Source organism: Lotus japonicus, chromosome 2, assembly GCF_012489685.1.
Source record: "Lotus japonicus ecotype B-129 chromosome 2, LjGifu_v1.2".
Lineage (NCBI taxonomy): Eukaryota > Viridiplantae > Streptophyta > Magnoliopsida > Fabales > Fabaceae > Lotus > Lotus japonicus.
The window spans coordinates 15,391,058-15,413,049 of record NC_080042.1 but is presented as its reverse complement, the minus strand read 5'-3'; the positions used below and the strand labels follow the sequence as shown (position 1 = coordinate 15,413,049).

Genomic DNA, 21,992 nt, shown 5'->3' with positions numbered 1-21,992 from the left:
ATAAGAAAGAAAAGTGAAAAAGAAGAGAGTTCCTAAAGCTAAGGTTGAGGTTCTGGAAATCTGCTTAGGATGGTAGCAAACATTTCCTGCACTCCTTTGTTGATAGCAGCTTGTTGGTCAAGTTGCCTATGAACAGAATCAAGTCTTGCGAGAATTGTAGCAATGTCAGATCCAGTTGCAGCAGGAGGAATGGCTTGAGCATAGGTAGAAGGAATGTCAGAGCCAGGTACTGAACCAATAACTTGTGTAGAGGATGAAGCCATCGCAGTATCAGATGCAGAGGCAAGGGCCTGAAATTTCAGAGCAGCAGCCTCAGCTTCTAACTTAGCAGCCTGTTCAAGAGCTTCTAAGCGTGCAGATTCAAGCTTAGCAGCTTCAGATAAATCAAGTTGCATTTTGGCAGCATCTTCTTGTTCTTTCCTTATTCTGGCCTCCTCCATAGTTTTCCACAACTTTTCTCCTAGTCGCATTTCATGCAGAGTTTCCCTTCTTCTGTTTCTATCCGCTAACCTCTGCTTAGCAGCTTCAACCCTTTCATCTCTTTCTTCAGTGTACACTTCCACCATTTCATCAATATTTCCATGCATCCAATTGCAGAGACGTCCCCATTGATCAGCAACAATGTATGGTTTTTCACTGAGATCAGTGGCAGCATACAGATTGCGCAACTTGATTGATGCCTGACCATTGAATGAGTTGATGCACTCCAGGAGAGTTTCTGGTTCAGGGTAGGTATAGGGAATGATCTGAAGATTGGTTTCAGGTGATGGTAGAGGAGGAAGATTGCAGCTGGTGGCTTCAGAGGTCGCTTGAGTGTCAGAGGCTACATGAAGAGAAACATTGTCCAGAGCCATCTGAGCAGAGGTGTTTTGCTCTGGAATTAGGTCAGAGTGGCTAGCTTCAGGATTTGGAAATTCAAAGTCCTGAGAGTTTACTGGTGATTAGTTGGAGAGAGAAACTTTATGAGCTGTTAAGTCCTTTGGAGGAGGGAAGACCATGTTAAGTGGGACTGGTTGAAGTGGAACATCAGGAGTGGCCTGGGTCACTAAGGCAGTGTACGAAGGAGGTGGAGAATTGGAGTGTGTTGGACTTGGAGCTTTAATAATTTCATCAGGAAGGTTTGAAGTCATGCCACTTACAACTCCAGTGAAGTTACGACCAGTTCCAGAGTTGTTAGAGGGTGAAGAAACTGCAGTAGTAGTAACAAATTGTATGGAAGGAGTGGGTGAGTCTTGTTCAGAGGTGGTACGTTTGTATGGGAGTAAGATGGGTGATGGAGGCTCAGAGGTTTTTGGACCTTGAATCCTTTGCCAAATTGGATCATCTTGAATAGATGTTTGGATTTTTGAAGTCTTGGGTGGTGAAGAAAAAGTGGTGGTAGCTGTGGTGGAGATAATGGTGTTAGGTTTCATGACAGAAGTGTATTTGGGAGAGACAGGAGGTAAGGTTTCGGTAGGAATGGGAGAGGAACCATTAACAACATCATCAGATTCATCATCATCAGAAAGAACTACAAACTTACTTGAGTTCTTGACAGAGGACCTTGTAACTCTGGTAGGCCTCGATGCTTGTTGGGTTTCCTGCTGGATAACCTTGGTTGCGATTCTAACCTTCTTCTTTTCTTCTTCTGAGGTGGTGGCTCATCATCGTTACCATCCTCAGAGTCATCCTTGGCATCCGTAGCATCCTCATTCTTTCTCTTTGCCATCCTCTTGGGAGCATCATAATCAGGAGCATTTGGGAGATTCCTGAAGAATTCATCAACATCAATATCCAGACCATGACTCTTTAGATGATTGATGTAATGCAAGATTGCCTCTGGATCATCAGCCTTGGACCAGAGAGGGAAATCATCAATGCGAATTCTTCTTTTCACAATTTCTGCCGGTTTAGAGACAAAGGCAGCTGCAACCTTATTGTCTATGAGTCCCATCCTTTTCAGAGTCTTAGAAGTCAAAGCATCTCCAGTGAGAGTAGTTAAATCTTCAGTGCACCCTGCTTTGATTAAATCCTTGACCAAGTTGCTCTCAACGAAGATATCAGACAGAAGCCTGCCAAAAGGAATGTACTTGATTGTGCTCTTGCTTTCAGAAGCAGTTGTCCTTGACTTCTTTATGCAATCTTTCAGATAAGTAAATAGGAAGTAAGGGAGGCAAATCTTCTGCTTTGTCTTGATGAAGAACATCATCACTTTTGTAGTAAAGTTGATGTAATCAGGAGAGCTTCCAGAGGGTCTGGTATTGAGGCAATTGAGCATGATCTTGTGTAAGATTCTTAAGTCAGGATGAAGATCTTTTTTCTTGTAATCAGATTTCGTAGATCTCCAGCTGACATACAACACTGAGTTTAAGTTTTCCTTGAATTTCTTTGACTTGGAGTCATTAGTCTGAAATCTAGAGCCTTTGATAGTTTCACCGCCCAGAAGTAAAGCAATAGATCTTTTAGAGATGATGATTTTCTTGCCCAGCACATGTGAAACAACTTGATAATCATCACAGTCTGCATGTTTCGAAAACTCCTTCACAAGCTTGTCATAAATGGGTGCAGAGAGCCTGTTGAAATACCTTTCACAGCCTTGAGCTTTCACAGCGGGGAGAAGATCTAATCCATTTTCTGCCAAATTCTGGAAATCAACTCGTATTTCACAGAGTACTTGAAGTTCTTCTGGTGGAAATTAGCATGTAACTGCACAACTTTTCTTAGCAATTGGAATAGTTTCCCCGGTACCCAGAGTCTCAGCTTGAGGCGATTCATGGGATCTTGATCAAAGAGTAGGACCAGATTGTCTTGTTGCTACACCCACAACCAAATTGGGAAAAACCCTTCCATCTGTAGAGTCGGCCTTCTCGACATGTTCCATGGCGGATGAAGGTTTGGGTAGAAGAGGGTGATGAACAAGAGAGAGAAGAGAGGGTTTAAAAAAAAACCTTAACACTTGATATTTTGAAGAGAGAGAGAGGGAGAAAGTGTGTGAAGTGGAGAATGTGGGAGCAAACGTGGGTATGTAGTGAATTTTAAAAGTAACCGTTGAGTAGTTAGAAAACCACAGATAAAGGTTAAAAATCAACGGTTAGAAATTAATGACATAATAACAAGCAATAAATACATATATCATGCGGTGGAGAATAAAGTAGATGTAATCATTACAACAGAAATTCCCGAGAGGCACAAGGAACGAGGTATCAGAATTAACTGACACACGTTTGTTGTCTTGTCTCAGAAGGAGCACCAATGGGTACACAACTTCTGATAAAGTTATCTTCTGAACTAGACAACTTCTGATAGAGAGCAGAAGCATCATAGTCAGAGGTTCTGATCCATCTTGATACCGGACACAAGTCCATATTCAGATTTTTCAGTATAAATTTAAATCTATCATCTGCTAAGGGCTTTATAAAGATATCTGCTCATTGATGGTCAATATCAACAAACTTCAGAAGAAGTACGCCCTTCTGTACATAATCTCTAATAAAATGATACTTTACCTCAATGTGCTTAGCCCTTGAATGTAAGATGGGATTCATACTTAGAGAAATAGCAGCAGTATTATCGTAGTAAATTCGAATATTTCTCTCAAGGATTTGATAATCTTCTAGCTGATGTTTCATCCAGAGCATTTGTGTGCTGCAAATAGCTGCTTAAATGTATTCTGCCTCTGCAGTGGATAGTGCAATAGTTGACTGCCTCTTGCTTTCCCATTAGACTAAGTTACTTCCCAGAAATTGACAATTTCCAGAAGTACTTTTTATTTCTGTTCTATCTCCAGCATAATCAGCATCACAATAACCTGAAAGCTTATACTCTGATGTCTTCTTGTACATCAAGCCAAGGTTAGTGGTACCTTTCAGATATTTGAGAATTCTCTTAACAACAGTTAAGTGAGTTTCTCTTGGATCTGATTGAAATCGAGCACATAAATGTACACTAAAAAGAATGTCTGGCCTAGATGCAGTTAGATATAATAGGGAGCCTATCATACCACGATAGAGCTTCTGACATACTTTAGCACTGACATCTTCTTTTTCCAGAATGCATGTAGGATGCATTGGAGTCTTGGCTGGCGTACATTCTAACATGTTAAACTTCTTCAGAAGTTCCTTTGTGTACTTGCTCTGATGGATGTATGTTGCTTCTGGTTGTTGATCAACTTGAATACTCAGAAAGTACTTAAGTTCTCCCATCATACTCATCTCAAATTCAGCCTGCATCATCTTAGAAAATTCCTTGCAAAGAGATGTATTAGCAGATCCAAATATGATATCATCAACATAAATTTGCACAATAAAGATGTCATCTTTGTAGGACTTGCAAAAGAGAGTTTGATCTACTTCACCCCTTACAAACTCATTGTCCAGAAGGAATGAACTTAATCTCTCATACCATGCTCTGGGAGCTTGCTTCAGACCATAGAGAGATTTCTTCAACTTAAAGACATGGTAAGGGTTTTTCTCATCTTCAAATCCAGGAGGTTGATGCACATAAACTTCTTCAGAGATGTATCCATTTAAGAAAGCACTCTTGACATCCATTTGATGAATAACTATGTTGTGATTCACAGAGAATGAGATCAGCAGTCTTATTGCTTCCAATCTTGCAACTCGAGCAAAAGTTTCAGTGTAATCTATCCCTTCTTGCTGACTGTAGCCTTGAGCAACTAGTCTTGCTTTGTTTCTGACTATTTATCCTTTATCATTTAACTTGTTTCTGAAGACCCACTTGGTTCCAATGATGTGAGCACCTTTGGATTTCTGGACTAGGTTCCAGACATCATTCTTGGAGATTTGATTTAATTCTTCTTTGATAGCCAGAATCCAGTCATTGTCTTGAAGAGCTTCATCAACAGATTTTGGTTCAATCAATGACACCAATCCTTTTAAGCTTAATTGAGTCTCTTCTGAAGGTTTGAACGCTGATCTAGTTCTGACTGGTTCATCTTTGTTCCCCAGAATCAGATCCTTAGGGTGAGAGGCAATCACTCTGCTCTTCTTCTGACGAGGCGGATCAGAGGGATCAGCTTCTTCTGGTGTAGTTGCCTCTGGCTCAGTCTTCTGAAGCTTGGCCTTCATCAGAAACAGTTATGCTCATATCTGCAAACTTTTCAACTAGCTTTGACTTGTCAGAGTCAAGCTTATCATCAAATCTAACATGAATAGATTCTTCAATAGTTCTAGATTCAACATTTTAAATTATATAACCTTTAGAGCGATCAGAATAACCAAGTAGTAGACATTTAGAGGGCTTAGAATCAAATTTATGCAATTTATCCTTAGTATTTAAAACATAGAAAACACAACCAAAAGGATGAAAATAAGAAATGTTGGGCTTTGTATTCTTCCACAATTTATAAGGAGTCTTATTCAGAATTGGTTTTATAAAGATTCTGTTCTAAATGTAACACGTTGTGTCTACTGCCTCGGCCCAGAAGTGCTTTGCCATGTCAGTTTCTTGGATCATGGTTCTAGCCATCTCTTGGAGAGTTCTATTTTTCCTTTCAACGACACCATTATGCTGAGGAATTCTAGGACAAGAGAAATAATGTGATATCCCATAGGTATCGAATAGATCCTCAAACTTCTCATTCTCAAACTCTCCACCATGATCACTTCTGACACGCACAACCCTGTAACCCTTCTCGTTTTGCACTTGGGCAACAAAGGTAGAGAACACAGAATGAGACTCATCCTTGCGTCTTAAGAATTTTACCCATGTCCAGCGGCTATAGTCGTCAACAATGACCATCCCATATTTCTTGCCACCTATAGACTCAGTTTTCACTGGTCCAAATAGGTCAATATGCAGAAGTTCCAACGGCCTTGAGGTGGAAACAACACTCTTTGCCTTGAATGAGACTTTTGTAAATTTGCCCTTCTGACATGCTTCACGATGAGCATCTGAAGAGAACTTCAGAGTGGGTAAGCCCCTGACAAGGTCAAGCTTACACAGCTGAGAAATCTTTCTCATACTGGCATGCCCTAACCGTCTATGCCATACCCATTGCTCCTCATTAACAGAAAGAAGACACTTTACTTTCTGAGATTCTAACAAGATAATTTGATCTTATAGATGTTGTTCCGCCTCTTGCTGTTAAAAAGAACAGAACCATCGATCTGACTTACAGCCCTGCAAGACTTTTGATTGAAAATAATGTCATAACCCTTGTCAGCTAATTGACTTATTGACAACAGATTATACATTAAACCGTCTACCAACAGAACATTATCAATGATCTTACCCTTCTCACTGCCTCCAAAACCAACTTCACCTCCAGGTTTAAGTTTTAGGTCTTGAACATACGTTTTTCTCCTGTCATGTGTCGCGAGCATCCACTGTCCAGATACCATGATTGGTGTTTCAGTGGAGCGATCCAGGATATCTGCAACATAGATAATCTTTTCCTTAGGTACCCACTTTCTGGGTCCTTTCTTGTTAGTTACCCCAGATGTTCTGACAACCTTGAGTTTCTCAACATGATAATACAGAGGAATATGGGCATGATATTTAGACATAGAGAAGGTTCCCTTTTTGAGAGGGGGATGAGCAACTTCAACAGTTAAAGGTTCATGCAATATAGTACCAGAGGGTACAAAATGTTCATACAAGGATTTTGTTTTAGGCATAGGAGGCTCCTTTCTACTTGGTCTAGAATAGCCAATGCCATTAATTCCATTTCTGCTCACGCCATATATCATTGAAGCCATTAAGCTTCTATCTACGCTCTTAGTTAGGAATCTTTGAAAAGCCTTTTCATATTTTGATTCATTCTTAACATCAGAGTCATCATAGGCAACAACTTCTTCTAATTTAGCAATTTGATTCTTGAGCACAGAGTTAGAGTTAACTAAAGCATGGTTACTCTCATTTAATTCAGAAATCTTTTTCTCATGTTCAACAGAAGTTTCAGAGGCAGCAAACAGAAGTTTCAGAGGCAGCAGATAAATCCTTTTTCAATTTTTTATGCTCAGTAAAAAGAGAGTTATATTTATCCATAATTTCAGACAAGGCATCTTTGAGTTCAGAAGTTGAGAAAGATGCAAATACCTCATTTTCATCATCAGAGTCTGGCTATTCTTCTGATGCAGATTCAGCATTAGTTGCATCATTTGATTTTGCTTCCTTGTCCTTGACAACCGCCATGACTCCTTCTACGACTTCACCACCAGAATCAACTTCTTCTGACTCTGAGTCATCAAAAGTCACCATGAGACCTTTCTTTGTTTTGAAGTGCTTCTTAGGCTTCTTGTCCTTTTTCAGCTTGGCATAATCACTCTTGTAATGTCCAGGTTCTTTGCATTCGAAGCAAATGACTTCTTTTGATAAGGACTTCTTCTGACCGGATGAAGATTCATGCTTTCCTCCGACATTTGTTGAACATGTGTACTTGTTCTGCCTATGCTTCCAGATGCGGTTAAGCTTTCTGTAGATTAATGTTAGCTCATCTTCATCAGAATCTTCAGAGGATTCTTCAAATTCTTCTACTGCTTGAAGTGCCTTGGCCTTTCGAGATTTGGATTTCAAGGTTATAGACTTCTTCTTCTGAGTTTGATGCTCAGCGCGATCTATCTCATGACTCTTCAGCATGCTTATGAGTTCTTCTAAACTCAACTCGTCAATATCTCTGGAAAACTTCAAGGAAGTTATCAGAGGTACCCATTTCTCAGGAAGACCTCTAAGGATCCTCTTGACATGGTCAGCAGTGGTGTAACCTTTGTTGAGAACTCTTATTCCAGCAATAATCAACTGGAATCTGGAAAACATGTTGCAACATCCCACACTCTAACCAAACAGGTGATGACTGTTAGATGACGAATTAACCCTATAACTAAGAATGGACTAGGATTAGGAAACTAACAAAGCCTGAGGTAGTATGAATAACTATATATATAAATATGTATATATATATATATGATGCGTGTATGTGTGTGCTTGTGTGTATATATATATGCCTATTTTATGCACGATTTATGATGCGACGTTAGAACGTCGGTGTGACGATTAGATCAAACCGACAATCAAAGGTACCAAAGACATGGTCGTCATGACTCCCATTTAAATGAATGACTCGAGTAGATGATGATAGGAAGCTAATCTAATCGAATCTCTTGACGATAGTAACACACTGTCTCAGATCGATCGATAGTCGAACCGACGAGCCAAACCCTAGCATACAATATGTGTTAGTATTAGGCATTCAGAGGGGAAATACACTATTAGAAAACCCTTAGTATTATGAAATGATGAAGCATAGTAGCCAATTTGTCCCGACTTGAAGGCAGAATAAAATAATTGACCAACCGGGGCCCTAGGTTACTATTCACCCATGATGACACACTACTATTCATCAATAGTAAGCACCATGATGGCTTCTAGTTCCCATAAACCCCTCCTGAATGATGCGTGGACGAGTACAGACCTGCAGCAGCACCTGGAGCCTTGTGATAATCAGCTTGCATGCAATTCCATAGGTCGTGCAACTTGGATTAGAGGTTAAGCTTGGTTAGCCTTAATTACTAGCCTTTAGCCTATAAAACGAGCCATTCTGAAGTCCCTGAGTCCCCAGCAATTCATTCAAAGTCCCAGAGCGAGCTAAGAGTGAAGAGAGAGCCCTGAGAGTGAGAGAGACCGAGAAGAGATTCACAAGCTTCTTCTCTTCGATTCTCATAATTAGTTGAGTGTTAGAGGGTAATTTCCATTCCATTATGTTCCTGAGAGAGTAAGGATTCGACTTGGGTCAATTTCATGAAGCTTTGAGCCCAGAAAACCCAAACCCGCGAGAACCCTGCAACTCCGGCGAGCATTTTCCAGAATCCGACGAGTTCTCCGACGTGTAACTCGAGTTTTCTCACGTTCCAGACCTCCATAGCAACACCCATTAGCACCACATTCATCCCCATAACCTGTAGAGCAAGTCCCAGTCCCTAAAACAGCACGACGGTGACGTTCTAGACATCTCCGATCATCTTCTCCGACGAACTCTGTCTTCTCCAGCGAAGTGAGTTTTTGTAATTCGCTTATTTTAGCTCGTTTTCGATCCAAAACTTATCCTTAAGCATGTTAGGACATTTTTAGGAAGCTTTAGACTAGTTTTGAGCCTCGAATCACCATGAATTAGCAGAACCCATATTTGAATTTTCAAACTCGAGCATGCTATCGGGTTGAGCTTCAGGCCTCTAATTGGAGTGCCTAATTGATTAGTTTATGGTTCTGGAACATGGTAGAGCCTTTTAGGATAGATAGAATCGATGATTAAGCTCTAAGGTGAAAAACCCCAATTTCACCTCACGGCCGATTCAAAAACTGGCAAATTGAGATCGTTACATTGCTTAAATGCTTCTAAAAATGGTCTAGATGGATTCAGAAGGTTGGAAACTATAGGAATAGAGTATCGAAAGATAGTTTTAGCCTAGTTTGTGAATTTCTTAATTTGCAAGTAAACTTTGGATTAATTTGAACTTAAGCTAGATTAATCAGCTTAATTAAGTGATTCTGAACTTGATTATGAGTTAGGAATACTAGGAATAGAGTAATGAAAGACCAGAAGTCAGAATTCAGTAGGCTAGCTTGATGAATTAGGAAGTTAAGTTAGTAAGCTAATGAATAAGTGATTTCGACAAAATGGCTTAAAGAATAAGTTAAATAATCTAGAAGTGATTATGAGCGTAAGGACTGAGTTTAGTAACAGAATCAGGTGAGTAAAGAAAATTGGTTAAGTCTAAGAGTAGAAGGGTAGTAAAAAGAAAATTAGTACATGAAGTAGTTTATATTTTTAGCTTCATAGATCTATAAAACGACATAATCCATGATGCAGAGCGTGAAGGATCAAGCTCTCGAGTTTCAAAAGAAATCATTGAGTCACAGGTAAGGGGAGTTAGACAAGACCTTGTCTTGGTACATGACGATTAAGAAATCGTTAAAGCGATAGTAGACATATTATTATTTACTCGCTTGTTTACAATAACTGTGGATTTTATGAAGTGATTATGAATGTTTGCTTGTGATTCATATGTGAATTGCTTGTGGATATTGTATTGCTGCATTGTTAGAAAGGAGGTAAAGTATACCATGGGATATGGTGATACTTAGGAAATCGGCTTAAAAGCCCGGATAAAATAATTTGTGTTATGACAATATATAAATCTAAAAACATCTGAGGTAGGAAGGTACATGGAAATAATTCACCGGCTTAATGTGTTATTGATACTTGGATTCGAAAACTTGACCTACCCGTCACATGTTAGGAATCACCTTAGGAAGATAGATATTAGTAATTATAAAATGGAATTAGTAAACGAATAGGTTATACCCTTTTGTTTAAATTAATTAAGGAAAGTACATAACCATTACCGGGTCGAATAACTATTTCCTGCCCTAAAACCCGACTACTTGATCCCTTCTGATCTCGCCTTCAAATACAATGAGGCGTACTTACTTGAAGAGTAAGGTACGGATGTTTGTTTCTAGTTCGCTAAAAATTAGAGAGAAGAATAAGGGGGCAATGGATGATGTTTGTAAACAACCTTTCGGAGCGACAAGGAGTAGGAAAGTGCTGTCACTACCACTAAAGAGAGTGGGAATACAGAGACGCCAATGGTGGTCTTGTTCAGAGATAAGTAGACCCGAGACTTACACAACGATATACCTTTCATGTCCTTCCCGGCAGGACCCCTGAGGTTGGGGTTGGCATGAAGTTTAAGGCAAAGAGTTGAGTTGTGTATTTCTGTCGGAGAGCTACTGAGCGTTCATGTCCGGTAAAGAGTGGACTGTAAGGAGTGTCCATGATCCCGAGACGACTTTCTGAAGATTAAAAGAAGCTAAGGCTTCGGGCCCCATAAAATATACTCATCACATGATAAATACAATTAAAAAGGGTTGGCGATGAACACACCATTTCGTAAAGAAGTGGTGAGAGAAGTCAATTCGAAGGACGAAGATATAAGGCGGTAAAACCCCATACTATGTGTGATCTTTTTGTGCTTGTTGACATGCTTGTTTTTAATAGTATTTTATCTTGAACTTTATCGTTTATCTTATTTGACATGTGGCTTGTGCAAAGTCGCGTTTGACTCACCCTTGCATTATTTTTACTATAAAGCAGATCACAGGTTAGAGGATGAGCCCCCCTCCAGTCCTCGCCATTCATGCTGACTTCCCGTCCCGTACTGGCTGGCACCTTGACCCCGCTACCGGTTTCTGTTTTTATTCTGGACTGACCATGTTGTGGTGCAGGGTACCCGGATCAGATTAGCTTGGCTACCCAGTGACCATACCCCTCATGTTCTCATTCTATATGCCGAGGCATGCCCGGAGATTCCGTCCGCCCGTTCCTGATCCGCCACCACAGCCTCAGCCGGAGGTGGATCCAGTGCCCCAGGCCGGATTGTGTCCCCATCCACAGGTTGGTGTGGATCCTATGCTTAGGAGGAGCCATTCCGACCCGTACCGATCCGAGCCAGGAGCCCACATGAGCTCTTTGCGCCTAATCAAGCACCTCAGGAGCCGTTAGGTGCTCCGCCCCGGAGGACTGCGCCTCGTCTCAGGTCGACAGCAAGGAAGAGGGTGCGGTCACCAAGCTTTTCCAGAGACGCCTGAATCTGTAGACAGCGATTCGTGAAACCCGATGGATTGGGAGAGAGAGTGCCTATGCTAGTGCCGGAGGAGGGAAGCAGTGGTGACATGGAGGAGGATCCGGAAGAGGAGGAGGTTGGGGAGTGAAGTCGTATGGTCCGATGATAGTTCTCACAAGTTTTCTTAATTAATTAAGTTTATGTTTGATGATGCCTTGTGGAGGATGTGTATACCCTCACTTGAACGCTCTCTTGTTTCTGTCAATCGAACTTATAGTGGCCTTGGCCACGTATGCTATGTGTTTAATCTTTCATTGTGTGCTAACTTGCTTGCCTTTAGGTGTACGGTCATCGATCTGAAAAGGTTAGAGGGGAACTCTGCGACTGTGAGAAGTCGTAAGTGGTCTCTGAATCGATGCATCATTAGAACGGTAACACTAACACTAACACTAACACTAATGCGATAAAAAAAAAACGGCTCACTGATTCTTAAGTGATAGGAGTTGGGTGAATACGTCACTTGTGGAAGAGGGACACCACAGGAGTTGGTATCAGAGCAATGATTCTCTGGCCTAAGGAAGGAGCCTACTAGAGGAAATGTAAGTTGAGAATCTTTGGTATGGAACTAATCACTTTGTGAATTTTAGGAAGAGATGGCTACCTTGGCGCGAGCACTTGAGCAACTCGCTGCTTTCTTGACCGAAAAAGCGGAAAGAGCAGGGCAAGGAGCAGGACAAGGGGCTGCGAATAACCAGGAAGAGATTTACCACGGATTGGACAAGTTCCTAAAGCGAAGTTCGCCTAAGTTTGAGGGAGGATATACTCCGGATGGAGCTTATGAGTGGGTGCGAGAACTGAAAAGGATTTTCGAAACCCTGGTATGTGCTGAACCTAGAAAAGTGGCTTTCGCTAGCTATTTACTTTCAGGTGAAGCAAGGACATGGTGGACGAGTGTGAGGGGAAGAATTACCCCGGAAGAAGGGGAGTTGACTTGGGAAATCTTCAAGAATTCTTTTCTTGAGAAGTATTTTCCGGCAGATGCCAAAGGTAGGAAGGAAATGAAATTTTTGGAATTGAAGCAGGAAGCGATGCCAGTAGGTGAGTATGCCGCAAAGTTTGAAGAGTTGGGCCGATTCCATTCGCACTACAGCACGGCTAATGATGAAACATCAAAGTGCGTCAAGTTTGAGTATGGATTAAGGCCTGACATTAGGACGGTCGTAGGGCATGACCAAATTCGAAATTTTTCTACTTTAGTGGAAAAGTGCAGGATTTTCGAAGAAAATTAAAAGACACGAAAAGAGTACTTAAAAGAACTGGGTGTGAGTAAGGCACCAAAGAAGAAAGAGGAGAAGAGGAAACCCTATTTCCGACCACAGGATCAGGGAATGAATCAATTCGGAAGGACTTGGAACCCAACAGGAGGATCTGGATTCCAAGGGAAACCTGGAGGATTCAATAATACCCCGTTCTGCGCGAGATGTCGCTGGAATGGACACCGTGCGCAAGAATGCAGAGTAGTATTGGGAGGACAATCGGGAGTGCAAATTGGAGGAAGCAGAAACCCGAATCCCACCACTGCAAATGGCGAAGGGAGAAATAGGAATGCAAACGTGCCACCTAGAGACAATAGGAGGGTTGGACGCCCAGCGAACAAAGGGAAGGTGTTCGCCATGACGATGGAAGAAGCGTCAGAATCACCGGAGCTCATTGAAGGTATGTGTTATGTTAATGGTTTTCCTTTAAAAGTTTTATATGATTCAGGTGCAACGCATTCGTTTATATCACACGAGAGGGTCAAGCAATTAGGATTGCTAGTGACAAGTTTGGCATGGGACTTAGAAATTAGTACCCCAACTAAGAATACCAGTAGAACCTCTGAGGTATGTGAGGGATGTTGCGTAGTTACTCTAGGGAGGACGTTCGTACAAGACCTAGTATGTTTACCCTTGGTAGGATTAGACGTGATTCTAGGGATGGATTGGCTATCGGCCAATGACGCAACGCTAAACTGTAGACATAAAACAGTTACCTTTTGAACGGAGGGACATCCCAAACAACTCAAACAAACCGGTGAGGATAAGTCGGAACGCGAAGTAGATGTACTTTTAGGATCGCTAGACGTAGGGAACGAAGGTCCAAACATGGAACAGACGCCTGTAGTTAGGGAATTTCCCGACGTATTTCCAGAAGAAGTCACCGAGCTGCCACCTGAGAGGGAGATAGAATTCTCTATCGACCTGATTCCCGGAACAGAACCGATCTCTATCGCTCTATATCGAATGTCACCGTTGGAACTAACAGAGTTAAAGAAGCAAGTGGAAGAGCTATTGGAGAAGCAATTCGTTCGATCAAGGGTATCTCCTTGGGGAGCACCCGTTTTGTTGGTCAAAAAGAAGGATGGTAGCATGAGACTATGCGTCGACTATCGACAATTGAACGAGGTAACCATCAAAAACAAGTACCTGTTACCACGAATCGACGATCTAATGGATCAGCTTAAGAGAGCCGAAGTATTTTCCAAGATCGATTTGCGGTCTGGATACCACCAAATTCGAGTGAAGAAGGAAGACGTGACAAAAACTGCTTTTCGGACGCGGTATGGGCATTACGAGCTTTAAGTCATGCCATTTGGAATGAGTAATGCACCCACGATTTTCATGGATTACATGAATAGAATCTTCAACCCATACTTGGACAAGTTCGTAGTGGTTTTCATCGACGATATCTTGATCTATTCGAAGAGCAAAGAAGAACACAAGGAGCATCTCCGAATAGTGCTAGGGATATTGCGAGAGCGAAAATTGTACGCCAAGCTGACTAAGTGCGAGTGCTGGCTGGAGTCAGTACAATTCCTAGGACATGTAGTGAGCAAAGCTGACATAGCAGTAGATCCGGCAAAGGTAGAAGCTGTGAACTCATAGGGAACACTAAAGACGGTCACGAAAATCCGAAATTTTCTTGGACTGGCTGGATACTACAGGAGGTTCATCGAAGGATTCTCCAAGATTGCCACACCCTTGACAAGGCTTACAAAGAAGGAGTAACCTTACCAGTGGACACCCGAATGCGAGGAGAGCTTAAGAGAGCTTAAGAAGAGGTTGACTACGTCACCAATTTTAGTCCTACCCGATCCCAAGAATGACTTCGAAGTGTATTGCGATGCATCAAAGATGGGATTAGGATGCGTGTTGATGCAAGAGCGCAAAGATATGGAGACAATTGAGGCCGCACGAAGCTAATTACCCTACGCACAACCTAGAGTTAGCAGCCGTCGTGTTTGCTCTAAAGATATGGAGACACCACTTATACGGAGCGAATTTCACCGTATTCAGTGACCACAAAAGTCTCAAGTATCTATTCGACCAGAAAGAGCTAAACATGAGACAAAGAAGATGGGTCGTAGCGGACGCTCTTAGTAGGGAAAGCTTACATATCTCTGCACTAATGATCGAGGAAATGAAGCTACTTGAAGCGTTCAGAGATCTAAGCTTAGCAGTGGAGCTAATGCCTAGACAGATAAAATTTGGGATGGTCCAAGTGACTAGTGAGTTTCTGGAGGATATAAAGCATGGTCAGGAGGACAACCAGGAATTCCAAGAGCAGATGCGGAAGAATGAAAGGGAGAAGAAGGGCGAATTCACGAAAGGAAGAGACGGACTGTGGAGATTCAGAGAACGGATATGCATCCCGGCAGACAAGGAGTTGAGGGAAAGAATTTTGGGGGAAGCACACAGAAGCACTTTGAGCATACATCCAGGATTTACCAAGATGTATCGAGACCTAAAAGAAAGGTTTTGGTGGTCAGGAATGAAGAAGGATATCCTGAGGAAGGTGATGACTTGTATGGTGTGTCAGAAGGCAAAGGCGGAACACCAGAAACCTTCTAGAGAATTGAAACCCTTAGAGATTCCCGAATGGAAATGGGAAGGTATCTCAATGGACTTTGTGTCAGGATTACCTAAGACGCAAGCCAAGAATGACGCGATTTGATTAATTGTGGACCGACTTACAAAATGTGCACATTTTATCAAAGTCAACATGACATACTCACTGGAAACGTGGGCTAGGATTTACATCAAAGAAGTTGTGAGACTGCATGGAATACCAAAAAGCATAGTGTCGAACCGAGATCCGCGATTTACTTCACAATTCTGGAAGAGTCTACACAAGGCCTTGGGCACGAATTTAAGATTTAGCTCGGCTTATCATCCCCAAACCAATGGACAGACTGAAAGGACGATCCAAACGCTCGAGGACATGTTAAGAGCTTGCATTTTGGAAGAGCGAGGAAACTGGGAAGACTGCCTACCATTGGTAGAATTTTCCTACAATAATAGTTTCCACTCAAGTTTAGGAATGGCACCTTTCGAGGCGCTGTACAGAAGGAAGTGCAAGACGCCACTATGTTGGTTTGACGAAGGGGACAAGATAGTCTTAGGACCCGAAGTGGTACAAGAGATGTCCGAAAAAGTAAAAAGGATTAGGGAGAAGCTGAGGATAGCACAGGACCGACAAAAGGCTTACTATGACCGCAGAAGGAAGCCTTTAGAATTAGAGGAAGGAGATCATGTTTTCCTTCGAATTAGTCCGGTCACAGGGATAGGAAGATCTATAAGGTCGAGGAAACTCACACCTAAATTCTTAAGACCTTATCAAATCCTTAGGAGAGTAGGGGCACCAGCTTATCAGATGGCCCTACCACCCTCGTTGTCGAACTTGCACGATGTTTTTAATGTGGTCGAGATGAAAAGATACATACCTGACCCCTCTCATGTGATGAAACCTGAACATATACAACTTAGAGAAAACCTAACATACACACTGCTTGAAGTGCCTTGGCCTTTTTAGATTTGGATTTCAAGGTTATAGACTTCTTCTTCTGAGTTTGATGCTCAGCACGATCTATCTCATGACTCTTCAGCATGCTTATGAGTTCTTCTAAACTCAACTGGTCAATATCTCTAGAAAACTTCAAGGAAGTTATCAGAGGTACCCATTTCTCAGGAAGACCTCTAAGGATCCTCTTGACATGGTCAGCAGTGGTGTAATCTTTGTTGAGAACTCTTATTCCAGCAATAATCAACTGGAATCTGGAAAACATGTTGTAACATCCCACACTCTAACCAAACAGGTGATGACCGTTAGATGACGAATTAACCCTAGAACTAAGAATGGACTAGGATTAGGACACTAACAAAGCCTGAGGTAGTATGAATAACTATATATATAAATATGTATATATATATATATATATGATGCGTGTTTGTGTGTGCCTGTGTGTGTGTGTATATATATATATATATACTATTTTATGCACGATTTACGATGCGACGTTAGAACGTCGGTGTGACGATTAGATCAAACCGACAATCAAAGGTACCAAAGACATGGTCGTCATGACTCCCATTTAAATGAATGACTCGAGTAGATGAGGATAGGAAGCTAATCTAATCTAATCGAATCTCTTGACGATAGTAACACACTGTCTCAGATCGATCGATAGTCGAACCGACGAGCCAAACCCTAGCATACAATATGTGTTAGTATTAGGCATTCAGAGGGGAAATACACTATTAGAAAACCCTTAGTATTATGAAATGATGAAGCATAGTAGCCAATTTGTCCCGACTTGAAGGCAGAATAAAATAATTGACCAACCGGTGCCCTAGGTTACTATTCACCCATGATGACACACTACTATTCATCAATAGTAAGCCCCATGATGGCTTCTAGTTCCTATAAACCCCTCCTGAATGATGCGTGGACGAGTACAGACCTGCAGCAACACCTGGAGCCTTGTGATAATCAGCTTGCATGCAATTCCATAGGCGGTACAACTTGGATTAGAGCTTAAGCTTGGTTAGCCTTAATTACTAGCCTTTAGCCTATAAAATGAGCCATTTTGAAGGCCCTGAGTCCCCAACAATTCATCCTAAGTCCCAGAGCAAGCTAAGAGTGAAGAGAGAGCCCTGAGAGTGAGAGAGACCGAGAAGAGCTTCACAAGCTTCTTCTCTTCGATTCTCATAATTAGTTGAGTGTTAGAGTGTAATTTTCATTCCATTAAGTTCCTGAGCGAGTAAGGATTCGATCTGGGTCAATTTCATGAAGCTTTGAGCCCAGAAAACCCAAAACCGCGAGCACCCTGCAACTCCAGCGAGCATTTTCCAGAATCCGGCGAGTTCTCCGACCTGTAACTCGAGTTTTCTCACGTTCCAGACCTCCATAGCAACACCCATTAGCACCACATTCATCCCCCTAACTTGTAGAGCAAGTTCCAGTACCCAGAACAGCACGACGGTGACGTTCTAGACATCTCCGATCATCTTCTCCGGCGAACTATGTCTTCTCTGCCGAAGTGAGTTTCTGTAACTCGCTTATTTTAGCTCGTTTTCGATCCAAAACTTATCCTTAAGCATGTTAGGACATTTTTAGGAAGCTTTAGACTAGTATTGAGCCTCGAATCACTATGAATTAGCAGAACCCATATTTGAATTTTCAAACTCGAGCATGCTATCAGGTTGAGCTTCGGGCCTCGAATTGGAGTGCCTAATTGATTAGTTTATGCTTCTGGAACATGGTAGAGACTTTTAGGATAGATAGAATCAATGATAAATCTCTGAGGTGAAAAACCCCAATTTCACCTCACGGCCGATTCAAAAACTCGCAAAATTGAGGTAGTTACAGTGCTTAAATGCTTCTAAAAATGGTCTAGATGGATTCAGAAGGTTGGAAACTATAGGAATAAAGTATCAGAAGATAGTTTTAGCCTAGTTTGTGAATTTCTTAATTTGCAAGTAAACTTAGGATTAATTTGAACTTAAGCTAGATTAATAACCTTAATTAAGTGATTCTGAACATGATTATGAGTTAGGAATACTAGGAATAGAGTAATTAAAGACCAGTAGGCTAGCTTGATGAATTAGGAAGTTAAGTTAGTAAGCTAATGAATTAGTGATTTTGACAAAATGGCTTAAAGAATAAGTTAAGTAATCTAGAAGTGATAATGAGCTTAAGGACTGAGTTTAGTAACAGAATCAGGTCAGTAGAAGGGTAATAAAAAGAAAATTAGTACATGAAGTTGTTTATATTTTTAGCTTCATAGATCTATAACCCGACCATAATCCATGATGCAGAGCGTGAAGGATCAAACTCTCGAGTTTCAAAAGAAATCATTGTGTCACAGGTAAGGGGAGTTAGACAAGACCTTGTCTTGGTACATGACAATTTAGAAATCGTTACAGCGATAGTAGACATATTATTATTTACTCGCTTGTTTACAATAACTGTGAATTTTATGAAGTGATGCTGAATGTTTGCTTGTGATTCATATGTGAATTGCTTGTGGATGTTGTATTGCTGCATTGTTAGAAACGAGGTAAAGTATACCATGGGATATGGTGATACTTAAGAAATCGTCTTAAAAGCCCGGATAAAAGAATTTGTCTTATGACAATATATAAATCTAAAAACATCTGAGGTAAGACGGTACAGGGAAATAATTCACCGGCTTAATGTGTTATTGATATTTGGATTTGAAAACTTGACCTACCCGTCACATGTTAGGAATCACTTTAGGAAGATATATATTAATAATTATAAAATGGAATTAGTAAACGAATAGGTGATACCCTTTTGTTTAAATTAATTAAGGAAAGTACATAACCATTACCGGGTCGAATAACTATTTCCTGCCCTAAAACCCGACTACTTGATCCCTTCAGATCTCGCCTTCAAATACAATGAGGCGTACTTACTTGAAGAGTAAGGTACGGATGTTTGTTTCTAGTTCGCTAGAAATTCGAGAGAAGAATAAGGGGGCGATGGATGATGTTTGTAAACAACCTTTCGGAGCGAAAAGGAGTAGGAAAGTGTTTTCACTACCACCAAAGAGAGTCGGAATACAAATGTAAGACCCTGAAATAAATAACTAGATTATTTATTTAATTTCATTATATTAATTAATTGAGTGTTTATAATCTATTATTATTTTTAAAGTTATTTTCCTGACTTGATTTTAATTACGAATCAAGGAAATCATTTAAATGATAATTAATTTCAAAATATTTTATTTTCTATAGTTTCATTGAAAATAGAAATAATATCATTAGTCTTCTTATTTTTAATAAGCCATAACTTTTGTTTTATTCGATAAACTCAATTCAACGCTCCGTGAGCTATCTGACAATTGTCTTTTTCTTTCAAATGATGATAAGTACTATTGTCATTTTCTTATAATTTATACTTGACTTATACGCATAATATGACGACGTCATATTTGTTCTAATTGTCTCACAGTTATTCTTTAGCTCAGTTTCTACTTCTTTCTTGGTCTATGAATCATTTTATTTTGCTCAAAGTGATTCAAATTTATATTTTATCATTTCATAGAGTTCCTCATAATTTTTGGGATAATAATATATCACCCTTATATTTTTATCTTAACTCTATGAGCTAAATCATTCAGTGTCTAAATCAATTCGTACCGATTTTAAAAAAATATATATCTTCTCAAAATATAATTAGAAAATATCTCACCATCCTTATCCCTCCATCCACCTCATCCTCGACTCACTCTCATTTCTCTCTTGCTCACTATTTCTTTTTCTTCCTTCACGTTTTCTTTCTTTCTTCAGCAGACCCATTTCTGCTCTTTCTTCCTTTCTTCTCCTTTTCTTCTTCTTTTCTTTCTTTGTTACCTACTTTATCTCCTTCTTTTATTTGCTGCAACAACTCCCCACCGTTCCTCTTTCTCTTTTGATCAGCATCTCCACATCCTTTTCTTCTCCATGGACAACCAGTCCATGAGCCACCACCTCTACTCTCCCTCTTGCAACCGCTGATCACACCATCACTATCACCATGATTCTTCTCCTTTCTAACTTGCAGCAACAAACATGGCACCACCACCAATATGAAAGCCACACACACCCCTTCTCATCACATCAAGGTTTTAAATATCGGAACGTTACATGAAAATCGGCCGCAACATCTCGGTATCGGTGGCCACCGATACTGTTACAGGGCGATATAACGGAGCTACAGAAAATCGCACACAACAACCGCAACATAACGATTTTGCGGCCGCAACAGCCACCGCGTAACAGCGCAACAGCCGCAACAACATTCTTCAGCCTCATTCATGGCGTCTCTGTCAAGGTTTACCGCAATCTTCGTGCTCCCGACAGAAGCAAGCATCAGATTCTCCAGTCTTCTTCAAAGCCACCGATCTTCTTCAAAGCCACCGATCTTCACGCTATTCGTCTCCGACCCTGAGATCAGGGGAAGTATCCCATAACCCACCCTTTAATCGACTTGTTTATGCCAGATCGATGGTCTGTTGGTTATGATGAGGAGAGAACGAGAGATCTAGGTCGAGAAGGAGAGAGAAGACCAAGCCATGGCCAAACTAGTTGTGGGTATGAGGCACTCCATGGAAGCTGTTGTTATCAGTCGTGATTGGTGTGAAATGAGAGAGAGGAAAGTTGTTTGAAATCAGAAATTGGTAATTGATATTGACCATTGGATTTATGTTAGTGAGATGTTATTGAGACCCTTGGATACTGATCTGTGTGGGTGATAAAGATCTCTTTTGTCCCAATGGGTGATATGGGTTTCTATGGATAAAACATGTACTATTTTCTATTGAATGACAAACACGGCAGCACCACAATTTTCTTTTCACAATTTGCATTTTCCATTAAACTATAGATATTGTGCTTTTATGGGTTTCTCTATTTTCTTTACTTTTTGAGATCTAATGAAGATTTAAAGTATATGTTATGAGTTTTTGTATAGTTTAGAAGTTACTATTATGATATATAATATAAGTTATATAATAATATATATACTTTCACATAATTTATGAATTTAAACATAATTTGTGAAAATCTGGGAACCATTCACACCGCAACCGGCGCAACACCTACCGCAGCAACTGTGATATCCGTTATCGCGAAATCCGCAACGTGACCGTGACCGTGACCGCGACCGATATTTAGAACCTTGCATCACATATTTGCTCCATCTTCTAACCACCACCGTTCCTTGCTCTCCATGGAGCCTAACAATCCACCATCTTTGTTCTCCTTCTTCTGGTTTTGAATGGAGACCCCCATGAAAGGACCCAAGCACCACCACCGTGAGCTCCACCACGCAGAGGACGCCACCGGCACATCATCTTCTCATTTTCCTTGGTAAAAGCCTTAATTTCTTGATTAGTATGTTTGTATATTTGATTTCTAAATTTATCTGGGGTTTAGATGAATCAAAATGGTTTGAGATAGTGTTATGGTGCTGAGAACATGTTGGAAATTTCAAAACCACGTTCTGTTATGAAGTCCGTCACAAACATCAGTTTTTCCGTCACAAAGATCTGTTTTTCCGTCACTAACAGAACCTGCCGGGGACAATTCCCTGTTTCGGTTCTCC

General features: G+C 40.8%; 2 protein-coding genes across 2 annotated transcripts; one reads left to right on the top strand and one right to left on the bottom strand.

Moving 5' to 3' along the window:
• Positions 1–1,510: 1,510 nt before the first annotated feature.
• Positions 1,511–2,860, bottom strand: LOC130736110 (uncharacterized). The gene is made up of 2 exons (XM_057587957.1): positions 2,779–2,860; positions 1,511–2,664 (listed from the first exon to the last, which is right to left on the bottom strand). The coding sequence occupies exons 1-2, from the start codon at positions 2,858–2,860 to the stop codon at positions 1,511–1,513; spliced, it is 1,236 nt and encodes a 411-aa protein (XP_057443940.1).
• Positions 2,861–12,214: 9,354 nt separating this feature from the next.
• LOC130736109 (uncharacterized) lies at positions 12,215–12,850 on the top strand. Its single transcript, XM_057587955.1, has one exon. It carries the CDS (start codon positions 12,215–12,217, stop codon positions 12,848–12,850), a length of 636 nt encoding a protein of 211 aa, XP_057443938.1.
• The last annotated feature ends 9,142 nt before the right edge of the window (positions 12,851–21,992 follow it).